At 43.6% G+C, this 21,570-nt stretch overlaps 1 protein-coding gene across 3 annotated transcripts; it reads right to left on the bottom strand.

Annotated features, from left to right (window-relative positions):
- Positions 1-553: 553 nt before the first annotated feature.
- On the bottom strand, positions 554-10,223 carry LOC115310866. 3 transcript variants are annotated; one of them, XM_040500407.2, is made up of 15 exons: positions 9,684-10,223; positions 8,940-9,008; positions 8,754-8,837; positions 7,626-7,722; positions 6,264-6,369; positions 5,970-6,197; positions 5,008-5,371; positions 4,624-4,797; positions 4,045-4,231; positions 3,767-3,910; positions 1,907-2,008; positions 1,620-1,791; positions 1,370-1,518; positions 1,033-1,224; positions 554-693 (listed from the first exon to the last, which is right to left on the bottom strand). In XM_040500407.2, the coding sequence occupies exons 1-14, from the start codon at positions 9,987-9,989 to the stop codon at positions 1,034-1,036; spliced, it is 2,373 nt and encodes a 790-aa protein (XP_040356341.1). In that variant the 5' UTR covers positions 9,990-10,223; the 3' UTR covers positions 554-693; position 1,033. The 3 variants fall into 3 exon arrangements, with proteins under 3 accessions (XP_040356341.1, XP_040356340.1, XP_042144360.1); XM_040500406.2 differs by having other exon boundaries at positions 5,970-6,369; XM_042288426.1 differs by lacking the exons at positions 554-693; positions 1,033-1,224; positions 1,620-1,791 and having other exon boundaries at positions 1,463-1,518; positions 9,684-10,054.
- Positions 10,224-21,570: the final 11,347 nt, after the last annotated feature.

A 21,570-nucleotide genomic window follows, 5' to 3' on the forward strand; every position in this document is an offset into this window, starting at 1 on the left:
CATAAGCCAGCTTGGGAATGTGCAAGGAAATTGGGGGATGCTGAAGCAAATGCTGAGATAAACAAGGCATTGGCAGCAAATGCACCAATTGTATTCTCTCACATAGGCAGCATGCCTGTGAAGCAGGCATGCTGCCATCATTGCATGCATGCTGCAACTACAAACTGGTAGAAAATCGAATTTGTACTCACAACTTTTGTTTCTTTCCAAGTACTGCATTGAAAAAAGAGACACGGGCGTCTGAAGCCATCGCAAGACGTCCGATTTTCGAGTGAGAAGTGGTCCTGAAAAGGACCGTTGTTTTTTCTCTCTGCGTGACGGTGATGAACCTCTTGGATCTGGTGTACCTGGTGACGGCCTTGGTGCCCTCGGCCACGGTGTGCCTAGCCAGCTCACCCGGCACCAGCGGCTGCACAGCCATCTGGTTCTCGCGGCTCGCGATGGTTGAGCGCTTGTAGTGGGCCACGGCAGGGGACCTCAGCCTCAATATGCTCGAAGGCGTCGTTCATGAAGCTCTTCATGGTCCACATGGCCCTGCTTGACGCGTCGGTGTCTGGGTGGAACAGCTCAAGCACCTTTTAGGTGTAGATGCCGAGACTACTTCCTCCTGTGCTGCTGCTTGTCAGTGGTGCACACATTCTTCTGTGCCTTGCCAGCCTTCTTGACGGCCTTCAGCTCATCTGAGGATGCGTCCTGCACGTTCAAATAAGCAGACAGACTGATTGAAGAAACGAATGAACAAGTGCAAGCGCAATAAACCTAAATCTGTTTGTTTTTGATAGCGTACTAAACTGTTGCCGGCATCCACAACAGCATTCAGCGAGACAGTGCGTGCACTCTCATTTGTGCCATCCTGCTGATCAACCGTGAAGCTGCCCATCTTGCTAAAACAAGATAGCTTAGCGGACCCCAGATTCATTTGCAAGCTTCAGTACTCGTTCATTCTCTCTTCAAACACACAGCAGCACAACAAGAACAGGAGGTGTATGCCATACAAAGCAGTGGGGTAGAGCAACTGTTTGGAGCATTCACCTCATGAAGACCCTGCTGTCCCTCTGCTGTAACGTGACATCCTCTGTTCCACCAGCTGCTCCTTTGGAAGCCTCGGGTAGTGAGCTGCCATGGGGAGGGGGGCCCGATCCCGGGGTCTGTTGCCCAAGGCTTCCCTGAGGGAAGACTCGTTGCAGCAGGCAGCAGCCTCAGACAGCAGCTGGCCCACGTACGCTGTAATTAGGGCAAGCGCAGATAAAGGATGTTACCCATCACATATGTCAAGGAACTAAAAGCGTCTCTGCAGCACTTAGATTGTCTCGGAATGACTGTCCAGCGGGTAGTATCTACGGTGCCAACAAAATTATATGAGCCTCACCGTAGGTTGGAGGGGTTTTTACTTCCTTGAGACGATCGGTCCCCATCTTCCCTCTCTGCATCCTTCGCTTGAATTTTGGCTGCCCTTTGCGCGTCACCGCTTGGACCCTTCCGGAGTTTTCGTTGTGGTGCAGAGCAGCCAATCTGGTTCTGAAGCAGAAATTTTGTCCGCAGTGAAAAGCATTCATGGGGACCTGCTAGAAAAAACAATCGACTTGCATATGTGCCTAATTAGTTTACAGAAAACAAACCTTGCATGCATGATGGGGCCTGTGAACGCCACAGACTTGGGTGCAAACCTGATGAGCATACTATGGTAGGACTCGAGGTTGTACGTGTGGCCTGCAGGTGACACATGCTCCAAGTCCCTCAGAAGCACTTTTTGCATGGTAATGCTGACAAAGCGCTTGTGAGCTGGTGTACCTGGAATCATGATTACACGCTATGTAGCTTCTATTTTTTTTACTTAAATGTGCAAATTTACCAAATTTGCTCAGAGAAAAGTAGAGTTAGGTTTTCAGTGTGATTGTCTACTGACCTAGAGAGAGCCACTCTCTGTCCCCAACGAGGGTGTCGTGAACACAGCGGTCGTACACCCCTCCATGGCCAGTGTGCTTGTCGAGAGCATGGTTGTTTATGCCTGAAATACAAGGTTCATTTTTTAGAACAATGCAAACAGTTTGTGAAGTTACGAAACAACTTTCAGGCATGACAGCATGCCTGTAACCTTTGCCGTATGCCTAACACGTTTCTGTCTACATGACAGAGACCAGTCTTTCAGGCCTTGAGATGTCCCACGTAAGCAAAATCGTAGCATCACGGGGACATGTCGACCTGATCAAGATATTTCGACAGTTCCGCATTCGAGCCAAACAATTATGCAGGAATTATTTGCTCTATGTCATTCTGCACTGGATCATAGATACCTAAATTGATACTCATTTGTGTTGTAGTGCACCTGCTAGCCTGTCAAATGTCTGCAATTGTGTTCTGTTATCTATTTTGACTGGTAGACTTGCTGATACAGGCATGTTTCAACTGTAACCCCCTTTGTTATGATATCGCCTAGACGTGCAAATATTCAAAACAAATGGGGCTGGTTATTTGGCTACTTCAAACATTTTTGAAGTTTGAGAATGCTGCAGGATATATTTTTATTCATTTAAAAAGCAAGGAAAACATTCAACAGAATACTACATGGATATATGCCTGTATACAGTCTAAGCTCGTTACGTTATAACAGACCTTGATTTTGACCAAGATTTCGGTCTGTTATAAGAGGAGTGTGTTGTATGCAGATATGAAGCGGAGTCAATGGTATGTAGTGGAAAACGAACCAAACTTCACAATCCCTATGTTATATCCAAATGTCTGTTGTAACCAGGTCTGTTGTAATGAGCTTAGACTGTATGTCCAGTGTTTTCTTGTGCCATTATTCCATAAAAATAGAGGTAAACCTATAATGGTAACTAGACTTGATCTGCAAAATTTTTCAGTGCAACAACCAAATTCAGATACTTTCCTGTAATGTTTCTGACTAAAGCGGTAAAGCTTTTGGCACGTGGTACTAACGCAAGGGCTATGACATGTAGGCACATGTGGTTTATATGATAGTCATGTACAATGTTATCAAAGGAGGTTGACTTGGTGTTAAGCAGCCGCCATCCTGCCTTTTTGTGTAATATTTCCCTGCTACGTTTTAGCTTGTTGCTGTTGACATTATTGCCGTCTTGGCAATAATCCTCCGTGGCACTGAGATTTTGTTTTCGTCTCGAGAGCGCAAAGTTGAGGGTTCAAACCATCTCTGGTTCCTGCCCACGGAGTCTTTGGGGCATCACTTATGTCCTCAGTTGCTTTGTGACGTTGGATTCTTGTAATACTGCCACGATAGTGTACTGAAGAGTCAATAAAGTAAAGAATACCAGGTCTACATTTCATCTGTTCATTTCCTTGACAGCTTTGAAACATACATTGGAAAAGACTGCTAGACAATCCTTTCTTCACTGGAAGTTCTACATTTGATTTTTTTTTTTTACTTCCACATCCTTGTACAAGTATTTGGTTTGATTCAAAATTATTCTTGCAAAATAAATACTTTGAAAAACTCGTAAGGGTGCAGGTGAGCTGGTGAATATTAACCATGTTGAAATAACCTGAGACTGGGGTAGAGAAGAAGCATCAAATCGTAGAAGGGACAGAAAATAGACAGGACGACGTCTCAATGACGTCGTCCTGTCTATTTTCTGTCCCTTCTACGCTTTGATGCTTCTTCTCTACCCCAGTCTCAAGTTATTTCAACATGGTTACTATTACCTTTGTGCTCACTTCGAAGTGAAAATTCACTACCTGGGCACTTCTGTATATAATAGGACTAAATATTGACAAATAATTGACTCACTCTTCCACATCTCGACGAGGAGTTTTCCATCCTCTTCGCAGTTGGCAGCACACCAGTACAGATGGTTGGAGGCAGGCTGTGCCCAGTATGCCAACACTTCACACCGGGCGTACTTGCTGGCCTTCAGCATCTTTTTGCTTATGCCTGGAAGAACAGTTAAAAAAAAACTATAATCAGTACACATATTGCACCTTACTTCAGACTTGTAGACCGACTAACATAAGGACTGCAATATGACACTAAATCAGACTAAACTGATGATAGTCAGGGTTAGGCACCTTTTGCAATGTGCCAAGCATCGAAGTAATGGCGTGTCTGGGGTTCTTTGCTCCTCATGTGGCCCTTGATCCCTAGGTGACGGTCCGTGACGAGGGCCTCGACCGTGACATTCTCCTCCTTGAAAAAAGTGAGCCCCTTGGCACAGCCATGCAGCTCCATTGCGTTGCTGGACTTCACCTCGGGGGACTGTAAGAGAAAAAAGCAGTTGCTCGTGTTTAAGGACTTGAGCACCGACTGCTAAATGAAGCAAAATGTATGGCCTGTATGTAGGTATGGAACAGTCCATCCTAAATTTCCACACAGACTATTCATGAGCAAAGCTATAACACTATAATAAGGAAGCTCTGGCTTTTGTAGGGCACTTTGTATGCATATTGGCACATGCAGCTTGAGTGATGTCAGCGTCAATGCATAGATGAACTGGTGGTATATCGCTATCCTTTAACTATTTCCTATAGCTCGGAGCAAGTAGACACTCTTTATCTACTTGGTCAGTGCTACACACAAAGTGAAGCCTTACTCTTGCAGTAACAAGCAACATCAATATTCTAACCCTCCAGGAAACGTGCAAAACTTGCCTCTCCAAGCTGCACTTGGACATAGTGGAGGATCTTGTTTGTCTCCATCTCCATGAAAGTGTATGTCATGAATTTGGCCGAGTACCCTGGAGAGTCGTACCTCCCGTCCCCAGCCAAACGCACCGTCTTCCCCTGTCTTGCCTGGAGAAGGCTCTGCTGCTCTCGGTTCCACACCTGAAAAAGGGTTCGGAAAACGTTTTTCGAATTTAGGCTGGGCCGATGAGTTTGATTCCACATTCTTGAGCTCTTTCTATTGTTTATTAATAAATTTCTCAATAGTTGCTGTACCCATTACTGAGGGGATTGTAATGACGACAATGAGAATGTGCTGCCCAAAAATGTTAAAGGGCACGAGAAAGATAGCGATTATGCAATGGAACTCACTCGTTCAATTGCAGGCTGCAGGAATGCTGCCTGGTGATTGAAGTACGTGCTTTCCGAGAAGGCTTGAATATTGATGAGCCTTAGCAGCCTGAGCACCTTTGCAGAGCAGGAGCCGGTGAACAGCATGGCACCGGAAAGGAGCAGGTTGCAGGCTGGCACGTTGTTGATGAGAGGCTGGCTGAGCCAAGTCCTGCTGTGTTCGCTTTGGCACACAGCCGTGGCCCTCACTAGTGTGCCGTCTGGTACAATAGTAACTTTACATGGCGCTTGGCACATTACGCATGGGCGGAGCAACTGCAATAAACAGCTCTCAAATACAATGTACTTGGGCTCCTCGTGCAGGGGGGCCGTTGAGGTTGAGTTGCTGCAAAAAGTATATTCTCGGGGTTATTCGAAGACTTGATGGGCAAATGGGCAACCTTATCAATTTTCATGCATTCCTCTTCTACTTTTGGCACAGCATATATTCAGGCAACTAAGTGGCATCTCAGTATTCTAACAGCCGAATTCACAAACCTCGCTCCCATTGGGGTGCCCCTCCACTTCTTTGAGGAAGGCGCGAGGGCCAGTGCTGGCCTTAGCACCTTCAACGTAGAAATGGAGGGGTGCCACAAATGGAGTGAGGTTCGTGAATTCGGCGGTAGGGCTTTGTTTGCCTATTGCTCTTCAGATGCATGTTTGTTCAGAAATATATCATATCTGTAATTGGTGTTTTTCCTTCGACTTCTACAAAAGTGGCGTCTACAAGTAATTATGGTGGAAGAAATGGGGGTTTAGATGCTTTCCAGAAAAAGCAGTGGAGTGTTTACATAAGGAAATAAAGCTTCAAAGTGAGGCTACATCAATAAGATGTAGTGCAGTTACGGAGAGGTGAGCCAGCAAGCGCAAAAACGAACAACTGCACATGGATGGGCTCAAGTGAAGGCACACTTCTGTGAAAATAGCAGTCAGTGGTGTATCACCTCAAGAAGCTCTCGTCCCAAGAAGCCTCGTACGTAGTGTCTGCAGGCTCTTCTGGAATAGGGCTTGAGCACATGCCTGGTCTTTCGAAAGAGAGGTCGGCCTCCAGAAATGGCTGGCTTGTCGGCCGGTACGATGGGGCAACCTGCTCTGTGGCGAAGTCCTCGCATGCTGGCATCTCAACTGCTGCTGGCACAGGCACTTGCTTCATAGCAACTGGAGCAGGATCCCTGCGCAGAAAAACAGTTGTAGGCTGGCACGCTGGTGTCTCAACTGCTGGTGATGGAGGCACTTGCTTCATGATGGCTGGAGCAGCACTTGTACACGGAAGAACAGCTGGAGACTCCCATGGGTCTGTCTGCGTCTCCTTCGACTGCTTGGCGGACAAGTTCACCTGTGTGCCTGGAATGTTATCGGTACAATGTACTGTGGTTGCTCCCCTGGCTTGTTCAGAATTTTCGGCACATGGTGGCTTTTCACTTGGCCTATGAGAATCTATGATGCATCCGGTGGCTGTCGTAGCCGTGGAGATTTTCCGTTACATTACTCGGTGCTTTACGATATGTTGCTTTGTCGAAATATCTAGAATAATTGCACATGAGTTCTTAACAGTTGCTACTACTTCATTTACTGTATATAACCAAATCAAAAAGAATTCCCCAACATATTTTATCGATATTCTCTGATAACCAAATTAGCTTTTCAGGTCCTACTATGCCACACTGCTCGGTTTACAGGACTTGCAGATAAAGTGAACTTGGATTGAATTGTGAAAGGTCTCCCAAAGCCACCCTTTCACCTTCCTACAGCTAATTCCTGTTCTCTATGGGGTCATTAGCAAGAACTGAGGTACAACAAGCACTTTCTGATTTCCTGTCCCTTGCTGGTCTAGCATCACGGCTCTAGAACACACTCTCCTTCTCACCTGTCCCTCTCTCATTTCCCTTCCCGAAAAAATTAAATGGATCGCCCCTTCATTCAGACTAACGTATCATAGTGCAACATAGCCCTAATTCCTTTTGTTACCATTTATTAAGCATCGCCACCGCACAACCACAAAAAGAGCATGACATATAGCAGGGGTGGCCAACCTGCGGCTCGCGAGCCGCATGCGGCTCTTTGCGTGTTAAAGTGCGGCTTGCAGCTCCTTCCCTTACCCTCTCCCCTTTCCTTGCCTTGCTCCCGGTCGCACGAGGACTTCCCCAAAAGGAGAAATGAACCGCGTTTTAAATCGAAAGACAGGTGGCGGTTTGGTAGTCTTGTGTTACTACCACCTTACGTACAGTTGAACTGCTTTTGACCAGGCTAGATCCAAAGTACTTCGAGTTTTATTGCTCTGAACAAAAGTTCCCCTCCCCCGCGGCTATTGGAAGTCTCATGGATTTGTTTGCGGCTCTTATGCCGGGTCAGCCTGGCCACCCTTGACATATACCGTGCTTATTGAAGCAAAAAAGGTGTGATAAAGCCCTGTCCTCACAGTGTCATGGAAATGCTAATTGGAACACTGAAAATATTAAAATGTCTCATTAGAGCTTGTTTTCTACAAAAATTAAAAACTGCACACGGTACATGCCACGAGATACAGGCTGTATGACGGACTGAATACATGAATGAGCTTGAGTGCATCTCAACTAGGATGAAATCTTGCATGTCCTTACCTTTGTTTTCGTACTGAACTTCAATGCTGTAGGTGTGGTCGGCAGACGTGGCACTTCTGATGGAATACCCATGATCTTCAGTTGCGAGCTGAAGTTCCTGCAAAATGGCCGAAAATGTGTTCACAGTGATGTTTCTTTGATTTTCAAGCTCATAGTTGGTGCTTAGCCTTACACCTGCCTGACTCACAAAGACCTTGTGTACTTGCATAAATTTCCAGACGTTTTTGTAAACAGGTTGCAAAATAAGGGCATGTGCATGGCACTGGAACTTCTAAACAAAAGTTGCTCGGAAAGTTATGACCCACACTTTTCTTTTTCTTGTCCTAAAATAAAGATAGTGACTAAAAGCCCTTTCTCGCTCCCCGAGGGTGGCATGAAACATTGAATTCTTTAGAAATTAAGAAGCTAAAGCCACATAGTGAACTGTCGTTTCACAAACCACAGCTGTTTACAGAAGTGGATGGCTCATAAATTCCCCACAAAACATGGTGGCGGCCGTGCTGTATTCTCGGTGTGCTCGGTTTTCTTATTCTCCTTGGCCACCACCCTCATACTCTTAATTTTAGCTGTGGTTCATGCGGCCGCAACTTGGACTGCTTTGATCAGACATTCATCTCTGGCCGCCGCTTTAACCACACACTCACCCCGACGCTGTGCAATTCGGCATCATATTCTCTGCTTTAGTGTCCGCAGTTATGGTGACATACTGAGCCCATTTGTGAGATTATTTACGTGAACTGGATCTTATGTTTTGATGTAAAATGCATTATGAGGAAGACATACTTCCAGGACGCCAGAACTATACACATACAGATTGCCGTCGCATGCACATTGCATAGAGTGATACGGCTGGGGTGCACTTGTTTCTTACCGATGTCAAGTAGTGAAAGGATGAGTAGATTATTTAGATAAATGTTATGCGTAGAGAAATATCTAGTAAACCCTATAAATTTCATTTATTTTCAATAACTATTGTTTGACACAAAAATGTTGGGGTGTTACTTTCTAAGCAATCCTTGTGTGCTTGCACATCCATTCTCAATCATATCCTTTGATTATTTACCCCTCCATTCGCATTCTAACCCCCATCCTCATTCCACACCGCCCACCCACTGCCAAGAAACTCACAGAACAGTCTTGAGTTTCAGGTGCTTTCTGTTCAGCAGGCACAACCTCGATTATACTGGCTGCCATGTCCTCTTTTGACACCACCTGCAAAGTTTCATTTTTCATATTGTACCTGGCATGGTGTGGTAGCACGCTAAACCTCGTCACACATTCGATTTACTAATAGGAGCTCTAGCTCGGACTTACAATAGGGTCTTCGCAGAGGTTGTCTGCTTCATTGTGCTTCCCACACTCAGATGGCGTCTCTGAATCATCCTGAGAAAAAAAAAAATTGACAATTTGAATCACTGTTGAAATGTAATGTGGGCATGCAGAATTAATACAAGTTAATTAATTAGGTAGCAAAAAGAGACAATGCCAAAACTGCCGCCTTTTTTTAATCGCGTTTTATGATTAATTTAATTGAACAACACTTTGTGAGGAAGTCAAGCGATTCGTGCAGTCAAGCTGGCACATAATGCATACTTCTCTATTTTTACTATCGCACTACTCAAAACCGAGAACCAAAAAAAAAAAAAAAAAAAATGTATGCAAATGAGTTTTTATAAGAAATTTGAAATTGTTGCACCGTGGACGTCACCCCCCCCCCCCCCCCCCCCCTCCCTCCCTCCCCCTCTAATCCGAGCTCTCTTCTTTCTGATCGGTGGCTGTTTTCCCTCCTACTCGCTCGAGCGTTTGAAACTTGAACACGCATCAAGAGGCTCTGCAATCGGTCCCCTTGCCGGGCGCCCGGCTGCCTTTTGGCTTCGGAAACTTCTGTGCAAGGGAAGGCTTCTGACAGATGTGAACTTGATGCTTGGGGAAACCAGCGGACGAGATCTGCCACAATTTCGCATTACGCATGTTCACGGGCGCGATAGGAGCCATCGTGTGAGTCACAATTATAACTAAAACAAAAGAACAAAAAATATATATCACAGAATTGCTCACCAGTCTGCGCCTTTTGCACGCTGGTGCTGGTGTGAGATCCAGTTGAAGGGTCGGAACTGAGCCCTCGTCGAGGCGTTTCTTCTTTCTCTCGAACCCCAGATTCTTCGAAACCTTCCACGACGTGAAGGACTGCGCGGAGAAGTGCTCGGAACACACACGATCAAGCTGATGCAGTACCTTCGAGTTAGCGCGCAGTCGAAGGGCTTCCAGCCAGCGACTTCGCACTGGATCCTTGCCAGGTAGACGGTGAAAGGAAACACCCGCATCCCGGTGCGTGCGGGTGCAACCGCGCACGAGACACTTCATCGGAGCCGACAACCTAAAGTGATCGTTTCACCATAGGTTCATTACGGTTAGTCGTTTGCACCGTCCCGTCGCCGCACTTCACTCGAACAGTGAAGAGTCTTTCACAGTACTAAAAGAAAATAAGGGTTCCCCTGGCTCCTCTTACTGCTTTTAGTTGACCGGGCGCACAAGCGAAAATACGATGCGCGTTGTCTGCACTGGACGGATCACTTGTCGTCTGCTCGCGGCGGTACGTTGCGGACGCCGCTGGGAGGCGCGCATGAGCGACGAGGCGTTGTTTTCGCCCATTTGAACTTTAATTTGCAACTTTATTAGCTCTATAAAAACGACTTTTTAGAGAAATAATGACGGTTAACGTGTGATATACTTTATTTCGCTTCAAACTTCCTGGGACGGCTCTCGCCAATCACGAAACCCAGTGAATGTGACGTATAGTGAAAGGGAGCACCGTTATTCGCGCGCATTCGGCACCTCGCGACGCCACCGTCGGAGGAGGTGTTTCCTAGTTGTCAAATTAAAATATGATGCGCTAATATTTTCAAACTCTTTCGTTGTCCACTGGGTTTCCGGGACCACTAGCGTGTAGAAACCGCAAAAAAAAGTAGACGCTCAAATACTGTTGGAGGGCCCCTTTAAAGATAACGAGAATTTTCTTTATGAATTCTTCCCGTGGCAATATTGGGGTCGTGACTCGTGAGAAAAAACGTATTCACAAGTTTGTGCGAGGCCAACTTGACACTCGAAGTGTCGGAATAGACGATTTGAAAAGTGCAAGAAAAATCTAACTTGTACTCGTTCAGTGATATATTATTCATAAAACAATGGAAAGTAACGACAAAAGTAACGTCGTCACTTTCACCGTTACCTCAGAAAAAAGTAATAGAACTACAGTTACAAGTTGCATTTTAAAAAAAGTAACTCGTTACAGTTACAAGTTACCAAAAAAAGTAACGAAATTACAGTAACGCGTTACCACCCAAGACTGGGCAACGTGATGTTTTCAAGCGGTTGCATTACATCACCAAAGACAGTTTCATTTTAGTTGTCTGCTGCGATACCAAAGTCATGGTTTGTGGGTCCTTAGCGTTCACACCGGCGATGCGATCTAGTCGGGCGATTACTTTCAACGCAAAAGTGACCATCGCAAGCAAAAAAATTACGCGATTTGAGCAGTCGCTTGCTGACCCGACTTTTTGCGATGCGATCTAGTCGCGGAGCGGCTGAGCCAATAAACGGCGATCGGAGAAAGAGTTTTCGAGAAACGACTCACCAACGAAGGCGTTGGACTCGCTTATCGAGCACGCCAGTGTGACCATCTAATTTTTTTGCGATGTGATCTAGTCGCATCGCGCGACAGCTTACATCGCCGGTGTGCACGGGCCTTTACTTTTTACAGGAAAAACGCTCCAGGTTAGAAAATCAAAACAATATTAAATTTCTCTAATACGGATGACAAAGCATGGTCCAAGATATATTCTCTGCTGTTGCAACGAGTCTTATTAAAACGAGTAATATTGTTTGTTTGGAAAAATAATTGAAATACTTGCGCAACAATAAAATTATTTGCTACCCCACCAAAACTGAAAATAGATTACACTGGCACTGAACACTCCAGTCAAGCGATAGCTCGGTTGCAATATTCAGCACCATTGTACCGCATTCCAACACTGCATTGTCAACATGACTTCGAACTTAATAAAAATATTATTATTAATTTTTATTTAATTAACCTATTGTTCTACAATTACTTTGATCAGGGTGTTGAATCAAGAGATGGCGGCTATTAAAAGAGTGAATTCAAATGATGTATCAAGTACGAGTAATATTTGCTTCGCCTCTCCGTGTTTATGCGACAAATAATAGCACTCACCGGCCAAGTCGGATTCAAAAATAAAACTGCCATATTCTCTGTGAATACTGTTCACCCGAAGCACGGGGCTTCAACAGGTGTGAGCTATAGAAGAACACTCAAACATACAACATCAGGACTACTATACAGTACACAATCAGTAACATCTATTTAAAATAAAGAGGATGAAATAGCACAAACATTCAACATATTATCTAGCACTGAACAAAATGAATTCTCAGCACTCGAAATCTACTGCTTAGCAAAAATATTAGAACTACTGTTTTTCAGTCCAAATCGCACATATTCAAAAGGGCGCTCTCAAATTTTCAAATTCATCTAAACAGTCCACTGATGAAGTATCTTGTGGGAGATTATTCCAGTCTTTTACAGTTTTAGGGAACAAAGAAAAGTTATAAGCGTCAATATTGTCACGGGTGGTGACCAAAAGAACAATAAAGGAAGAAATAAACGTATAATGTGGCGAAGTTGTCCCCTAAACAAAAAAGGAACAGAAGATAACAATAGAGCGTCGCAGGCGTCGAGGTTGGCGTAACAGCTGGGGGAGGGGGGGGGGGGGGGGGGAGACTGAGTTTCGCCCCCGCGGGTCTCTGGATCATTCGGCGTACAACTTTCGGTGCGCAAAACATTCGGAACTCAATCAAATGATATTGTTTTCGAACTTACGAGAAGGGTTGTAAGAATCAATAAAGGGACAGTCCCCCTGACTGGAATCGAACCTACACCTTCCGCGCGACATTCAAGCGCGGTAACCATTCGGCCACGCACGCGCTTGCTCGCGGACGCGCGTGGCAATATTACATTTGGGCACTTCAAACTGATTAGTGCTAACGTATCTGAGTTCTCTCGATGCGCGATGTGTTAATCTAGAATCCAGGTTAATATTATACAGGTGATGAGAAAACATAAAGAAAACTTCAGTCGAGCAATTTTTTGACGGACGGAAAGTAAGGGGAGATAGAGGTTGTTCAGCATATCTGTGACAGAATCAAGTCGCTTGTATTTGGATGGAATAAGTCGCATCGCCTTCCTCTGAACTTTTTCAAGTTCACCTATTTGATTTTTTCTATGGGGGTTCCATACTGATGCAGCGTACTCCAAGGTAGCCCTAATATAAGTTGTGTCGGCCATTAACTTCCCTTTAGGCGGAGCACCGTTCAGATTTCGTCTTAAAAACCAAAGCTTTTTCATTGCTTTGTGACATATTTCATTTATGCGCTTACTCCAACTAAAGACATTAGAAAGTGTTACCCCCAAGTATTCAGCTTCAACCAAAGGACTCCCATCAAGCTCGTAAGTAAAATAAATACCATTCTTAGTTTTGTTAGTTATTCGTGCAAACACTGTTTTTTGTGTATTAATTTTCAACTTCCATTTTGAGCACCAATCCTGAATAAACCTAACGGATGCACTGATTTTTGAATATACCAGACAATCATCCGGAAATAGCCGCACAGTAACTGCTTGGTTTATTTCCGCCTCGATATCAATAATGTAAATTAAAAATAATACTGGCCCGAGTACTGACCCCTGGGGGACGCCCCAGGGCACTTGAAATACTATTGAACAGTCACCGTTAACCTCTACATACTTCACCCGATTAGATAAATACCGCCCGCTATTATTTACACCATGCAAAAAAAAAAAAAAAAAACAGTTTATGAAGTAGTTTAGTGTGTGGTACTCTATCAAACGCCTTAGATAGGTCAAGACATATCGCACCAATTTGTCCTCGCTCATTAGAGGGAGCGGCAAAATCGTCAAGTGTTTTTTATGAGTTGCGTGACCGTCGATCGTTGCCGGCGAAACCCAGGATGGTTAGAATGGAAAATGTTGGAGGATTCAAAATACTTGTATAATGCTTTAGAAATAATCAGACATGTACAAGTTTACTCAAAAAAAGTAATTAAGTTAAGTTACTGAGTATTGACGTCAAAAGTAGTTTGAGTAGAGTAGAAATTACTCAAATAGAAAGTAATTGAGTAAATCACTAATTACTGTAAAAAAGTAGCGCATTACTTTTGAAGTTACTTTGAAGTTGCTCTTATATGTTTTTTATGGTAAAAAGAAAGTACAGAGGTTTTGATCCGTTAGCGAAATCGAGCTAGCCAAATATGAATCGGCTTGTTTTTTTCACAGAAATTCTTTAATAGCTGGTTCTGCTTCTGCGTGCCTAATTGTTTTGTACTTCTTGTTTGTTTGGTCATTGATGTACTGCGATTGTGTTATTTCTACATTGAGGTTAAGGACTGTCTGAGCTTGATTTTTTAGACAGTGTCTGCTTGTTTACAGTGTCGCATAAAGTACATCTAAAAAGTACTTGAAGTACGATATAAATGAGAGATTCTGTACTTCAAGTAAAGTAGTAAGTACACCGGGTGCGATGTACTTGAAGTAGCGTATAAAAATATGATATATTTCAAGGTAAAGTACAAGCACTTTTAACACAATCTTTCATGATGCCCTTTAATTCTCTATACAGTGTTTGTTTTAACAGGCATGCATTGCTCCAGGGGTAATGGAGGTGTATCAGTTCTTTACGAAAATGGCAGCAAATATTGTATAATGTCAAGTCGCCGCAAAGTAGTTGTTTTACTCTCGCTAACGAACTATCCAAAAAAAGTATCTTATACGGCACTTATTTGGATCGGTGCTATAGCCGTCATTACTTCACTCAGAGAAATGACCAGATGACGTCTCGAAAGAATGCGTTTTCACACGACGATACCGCCATTGTTTTTCTTTTTTTTCATATTTGGGGAATGTACATTGAAGTCGGGAGTTTAGTTTCCTCGCAAAATATAAGTACATGTTCAGAGAATTTACTTCAAGTAAAGAACAATTCTTCTAAATAGTAGTACTTTAAATACCATGTACATAGAGTACTTCCCAACACTGCTTGTTTATTATTTTAAAATATAAAAACGTTGGGGGAATCACTACAGTCTTCTCAAACAAGGTTTGAATTTTTGAAGATCAGCATATTTAGAGTTTGGGAGAAAAGGCAACGCAATAAGGTAATCTTTGTGTAGCCCTTTAGCACGCGATTCTTCGAGTACAGCAGAAACTACGGGAGCACCAGATGAGTTTCAGAGCAGGCGCTGCATTTTGTTGCCTCCTTTGAGTGAGGATACAGTGTGTGCATTTCCTGTAGTGGGCGAGAGTTTCTACGTTTAGGAGAAGCGGTAACCAGCCCTTTCTTTAAGTGGGTCAAGTCTCCTTGAGCTTCGGGTTACAGAGAAACGCCAGTCATCGGCTCTGATCCCGCAGTTACTGGGCCTCTCTTGAGTCGTGTCTCGTCGCTCCCCGCGCCTCGTAGCAGTGTTGTTGCAGGGGAAAGGGGGGGGAGGGGGGGGGGAGGGCTTGGCTTGTAAAAGTCTTGGGAGGGTTTCGGACTCCCCAAACCATTTTCTCTCCCCTTTCCTACGCCACATGGTTCCCCTCTTTGCAAATATCAGCTGATCTTCCAACATCTTACCTTCTTTGTGCAGGAATGTTTGTTGATAGGCAAAACAACCACTAAAATTCGAAAGTAATTTGTAACTTGAATAGAAATTACTCAAAAAAGTAATTAACGGAAACTACTAATTACCGAAATAAAAAGGGAATTGAAAGTTACTAAACTACTCAGAAAAGTAGTTAAACTACAGTAACTTGAGTAGAGTGGTTGAACTACGTACAAGTCTGGAAATAATATGCTCAAATATTTTGCATACTATGCACGTTAAATATACGGGGCGGTAGTTTTTAATATTATGCTTACTTCCTTTTTTAAGATTTGGTACGACCCCCGCACTGAGCCAATCGGGTGGTACATGGTGTTGTTTTAATGATGTTTGAAAAATAACGGTAAGCTATTTTGAAACTCATTCTGCATATCTTTTTAAAAAAACTCGTTTGGTATTTTGTCTGGCCCGGTTGACTTCTTTACGTCTAAGTTCAATAGTAATGAAAAGACTCCCACTTCAGTTATTATTATATCCCCCATACAACTACTTGTCGCATTGAAGCTCAAGTCCTCTACAACACCCTCTGTATTAACAGACACACTATAGAAAAAGTTATTAAACTTATCGGCGATATCTTTTGGATCGGTCACAATTTCAGTGTTTTCAATGATATATTCTAATCGTTCTTTCTGAGGTTTTAAGCGACGCCAAAATTTGTCGGGTGAATTTCTCATAAAATTTGGTAGGGTTTCAGAAAAATAATGTCCCTTTGCTGAACACAGCTTTTGCTTTAAAAGTCATAAAAGCTCTAGGAACTCTTCCTCGTTTTCCTTTCTTTTACGACATTTGCATTTTATTTTACGTTTGAGTTGTACGATCTCTCTGGTTACCCACGGATTAGTTTTTTTATTTATTGATATCTTCCGTTAGGTATAAAATGTTATAAGCAATAGGCAACGATGAGTTTAAGTTCAGCCCATAAAAAAATCCACGTCACTTGTACTATCGAAAGTTGAAAACCAAGAAAATGATAGATAGAGGTAATCTAGCACACTTTCGGCGCTCGCTTTAGAAAAATTAGGCACTTGGAAAGAACACTTTGTTTTTTTGCAGATTTGAGCAATTTTGAAACATGAACAAACTAACTTATGATCAGAGATACCCTCGTAAACAGACACTTCATACTCTAGCAAATGACTACTTACAGATATTAAACCTAACAACGAGCAGCTGTTTCCAACTTCACGAATGAAACCCGTAACAACTTGCGTCAGACAATTGTTAAATGCAATATCGAGAAGAAGTTCGCTATTATTCACATCTACGTGTCCTGCATCAAGCTTATGCCAATTAATTCCAAGCAAGTTAAAATCCCCAGCAATAATTAGTCTGGTTCCGAGTCTAATGTTTGTACTAAGGTAATCGTGTAGTGCTTCCAAGACTGAATTAGGAGCATCCGGAGGCCTATAAAATGCGCAGACGACGTACTGTGTATTATAAAAGTTCATTTTACACCAAATACATTCAACTTCCTGAATGTCATTCATTACTTACAGTGGTTCTCAACCATCGATGTTTCGCGGACCCATTGTGGATCGGCGGAGATGATGGAGGACCCCCTTCGTGGTGAGGGGAAGGGGAAAGTATAGGTTAATTATGATAATGATTTAATAAATTGATATGACTATGGGATAGTGTGAAGTAGAACTCTCTTAGTGGCATACACACGAGGAAACTCGCCCGAAGACAAACATTTCTTCTCGACCTGAAAAAATACAATCTTTATTGCCGGACTTGACTGATGAGGCGAGGCTTCGCGGACCCATAAAAAGCCTTCGCGGACCCCAAAGGGTCCACGGAACCCCATTTGAGAACCACTGCATTACTACATAGTCGATATAATTTTTAAGAATCAATGCTACGCCTCCTCCCCTCGTTTTTCTATCATTTTTTACCATCTTATACAGTAAGTATAAGATGGTAAGAAGAGGCAGTAAGTCCCCATCACCTATTTCTGGGTGTAACCACGTTTCTGTTTCTACGACAATATTGGGGTTATAAAGCATTATTAGTACCTGCTCGAGTTCAATAACTTTATTAGCTAAACTGCGCGCGTTTAAACTTATGACACGTAATTCCGCATTCTTTTTTTCAGCGAGTCACCCTTCATTATTATCGAATCTATTCCTTTTCAGTTTGACGCGGCAGTCATCCTCGTCATTCCACGAATAGAAATCCCCGTTTATCTTAATCTTATCACCAACGAGCTTTACCCGCGAGCCATCATCCCTCTCTGCTCTCGCACTTCCCCAAAGCATCTTTCGTCTGGTTATCGTGGTCCGTGAAAAGTCGTCTGAAATAGATATTCTTGAACCCTTCAATTTCTTGCAGTTGCGAAAGATTTCTATATTTTCATTGAAGTCTGCAAAGTTCATGATTACTGGCCGAATTTTGTTGGGTTGCTTCCGTCCAATTCTGTGCATTCGTGCGATCGACTCCAAGTAACTCCAAGGCGGTTTCGGAAAACATCTGTGACTGCTTTCCCTTTTAAATCTTTGTTTTTGTTTCGTCTTCGTTCTCAGCGATACCAAAGATTACCAAGTTACCAAGATATATCGAGATAGTGCGAACTTAGCGTACGTAGAGAGAGGTGGGGTTCTTGCTGTTGTGGGGAATTCTGCTTGTGTTTCGTGTATTCTGTGTGTTCAGTGATGTATGTGAATTTACCATGTAGGGTTAAAAGTCGGGGGAACATTGAAAAACAAATTAACGCTTTACCAACATTTCGTTTGAGTGCCATCTGGTGGAAGCTATATTATACACGAGGGGAGAATGTTTCCTCCATTGGGCGGAAAAAGGTGGCAATTTTCCTCCCTTCTTAGGGGAGGGAATTTCTTCCCCGTTTTGTAGGAGGAAATTTCCTAACTTTATCGAGCAATATATGATACATGTGAGTTCCTCCTTCAAGGGATGAAGTACCCTTTTTTCAGAGTACCTCGCAACGTTGAGAACGTTGTTTAGTCCAAACTACGCCAAGGTCAGCGCATGTACCAGGGCATTAATACTAACGGATTAAGACAGGTACGGGCGCGTCCGCTCCAATTGCGTGTCCAAACAGGATACAATTTAGAACACGTGAAGCGACACTTCTCGGCCATATGAAGTGAAAGTTGAAGTCTGGCAAACAAGTCTTCTGTTTAAAACATTCACCAGGCAAATGCCACGTCTTTCCTCCTCGCCTCCTCTGCTTTTCTGTGAGCGACGTCGGTGCTTGTCAGACTTGACGCCACCTGCCAATGGTGTGCTTTGCCTTTCCATCTGCTCTGCCACGTCCTCGTATCCTTCCCTTTCCCACTTTCGGGACTTGAACAGCGGCGGAGGCGTTGAGCGATTGCCCGACAGCAGACATGTACAAGTTACTGAAAAAAAGTAATTAAGTTAAGTTACTGAGTAGAGACCTCAAAAGTAATTTGAGTAGAGTAGAAATTACTAAAATGTAAAGTAATTGAGGAAATTACTAATTACCGTAAAAAAGTAGCATATTACTTTTGAAGTTACTTTGAAGTTACTTTTAAATGTTTTTGTTCTGGTAAAAAGAAAGTACATAGGATTTGATCCGTTAGCGAAATTGTCCTAGCCAAATGTGAATCGGATTGTTTTTTTGTTGATGTTTTTTTAAAAGAAACGCTTTAATAGCTGGTTCTGTTTCTGTGCACGCTTAATTGTTTAGTACTTTCTTGTTTGTTTGGTAAATGATGTACTGCAAATCTGTCACTTCTACTTTGAGGTTTATCACTGCGTGCGCTTGATTTTTATACAGTGTTTTCTTGTATACAGTGTTGCATAAAGTACATCTAAGAAGTACTTGAAGGAAAGTACAAAGTAAGTTAGATGTTATGTACTTCAAGTAAAACAGCAAGTACACCGGGTGCAATGCACTTGAAGTAACGTACTATAAATACAATATATTTTAAGGTAAAGTACCAGTACTTTTAACAGAATCTTTCATGATGCCCTTTCATTCCCTACGCAGTGTTTGTTTAACTGGTACGGACTGCTCCAGAGGTAATCGGAGATGCATCAGTTTTTTACGGAAATGGCAGCAAATATTGTATAAAGTCAAGTCGCCATAGAGTAGTTGTTTTACTCTCCCTCACGAGCAATTTGACACAACCAACTTATAAGCCACTTATTTGTGTCGGTCTTATAGCCGCCATTACTTCACTCAAAGAAATGACCAGATGACGTCTTGAAAGAGCGCGTTTTCACACGACGATACGCCATTTTTTTTTTCAGATTCGGGAATTGTACATTGAAGTCGGGAGCTTTACTTGCCTTGTAAAGTACAAGTACATGCCCAGAGAATGTACTTCGAGTAAAGTCCAAGTTTTCTAAACACTAGTACTTTAAGTACCATGTACTTAAACTACCTCCCAACACTGCTTGTTTATTTATTTTTTATATAAAAATGTTGGTGGAATTACTAAGATTTCTGGAACAATTTTCAAATCTTTGAAGATCTACATATTCTATGTTTTAGGAGGAAAGGCTACGCAAGAAGATCCCCTTTACGTTGCCCTTTAGCGCGCGATTCTATAGAGTACAGCACAAACTACGGAAGCACCAGATGAGCGTCCGAGCAGGTGCTGCATTTTGTTGTCTCCTTTGAGTGAGGATGCACTGTGTGCACCTTTTGTAGTGGGCGAGAGTTTCTACGTTGGGGAGAAGCGGGGACCAGCCTCTCTTCAAATGCGTCAAGTCTCCTTGAGCTTCAGGACACAAAGAAACGCCAGCCTTCGGCGCTAATCCCGCAGTTACTCGGCCTCTCTTGCGCCGTGCCTGTTTGCTTCGCGCACTTCGTAGCAGTGTTGTTGCAGAGGGGGGGGGGGGGGGGGGGGGGGGAAGGGATTTTGCGGGGTTTCAAACTCTCCAATTCAGTTCCTCCCCCCCTTCCCCCCTTTCCTAAGCCCCGTGCTTCACCCTTTTTGCAAATATCAGCTCTTCTTCCAGTATCTTATATCTTTTGTGCAGGAATGTTTGTTGAAAGGCAAAACAACCACTAAAATTCAAAAGTAATTTGTAATTTGAGTAGAAGTTACCCGGAAAAAGTAATTAAAGTAAACTACTAATTACCGAAATAAAAATGTAATTGAAAGTTACTAAACTACTCAGAAAAGTAGTTAAACTACAGTAACTTGAGTAGAGTAGTTGAACTACGTACAGGTCTGCCCGACAGTGAACAGAAAGTGTGAGTGGCTGTCCGGACCCACGTTAAAAGCAGGCTCCGTGAAGTAGACAAGGGAAGCATTCCCCTGGCGAAGAAGACGGGATGGAAGCGGGTCGCCGCACTTCATACGGCGAAGTGTCGCTTCACGCGTGCTTCAAGTGACCTCTTTGGACAGCCCTTTACGAGTCATGTGACTCGGGTTTGCCCAAACAAGGATCGTCACCGAAGGACGTGTCGCGGGAAAGCCCTGTCCAAACCGGATACTTCAGAAATCGTGAGGCGGCACGACTCCACACAAAATCGTGGAAGTTGAAGCGTCCGACACTAAGATGTCTGTTTGAACACAACCAAGCAAACATCACGATTTTCCTCCTCGCTTCCTCCGCTCTTCGGTAACCTCGGTGCTTGTTTTACTTGACGTCACACGCCACCGCCAATGCTGTCCATATCCGTTCTGCCGAGCCCGAGTATCCTTGGCCGTGTTTCAAAATTCACTCGACGTTGCTCCAGGGTGTTTTGCACCTTTGGGTTCGAAAACCTACCCGCGTGCAGCGTCACTCTATCTGTGTTATCACGTGACGCGACCGCCGGAGTAGCTTGGATCTATTTGGGTAAGATTTCAAACACAGCCCTTCCTTTTCCCGTTTTCGGGGGCTGAAGAGCAGCGGAGGCCTTGAGCAATTCACCGACAGCCAACAGAGCCTGTGAGTGGCTGTCACGACTTACGTGATGAGCATACTCAATGCCCTCGTGGAAAACACGAGCGAAATTTGGCAAAAAAGCTTTCCCCGCCCATCAAAAAAAAAAAAAAAAAAAATAAATAAATAAATAAAACGGGCGCAAGCGGATTGCCGCAGGACTTACGTCAAAGCATAGCCTGACCTTTTCAAGGTCAGGCTATGGCGCCCGCACCACGTGATTCCAAGATGGCGCTGCCATCTTGGAATCACGTGGTGCGGGCGCCATTAGGTTGCTTCAACTTGTTGCTCCGCTCTCCCCTCCGCGCAACTCCGCGCCTTGGCGGATGCGTCGAAT

This window comes from Ixodes scapularis, unplaced genomic scaffold (genome assembly GCF_016920785.2).
Source record: "Ixodes scapularis isolate PalLabHiFi unplaced genomic scaffold, ASM1692078v2 ptg003592l_1__unscaffolded, whole genome shotgun sequence".
NCBI classification, from domain to species: Eukaryota; Metazoa; Arthropoda; class Arachnida; order Ixodida; family Ixodidae; genus Ixodes; species Ixodes scapularis.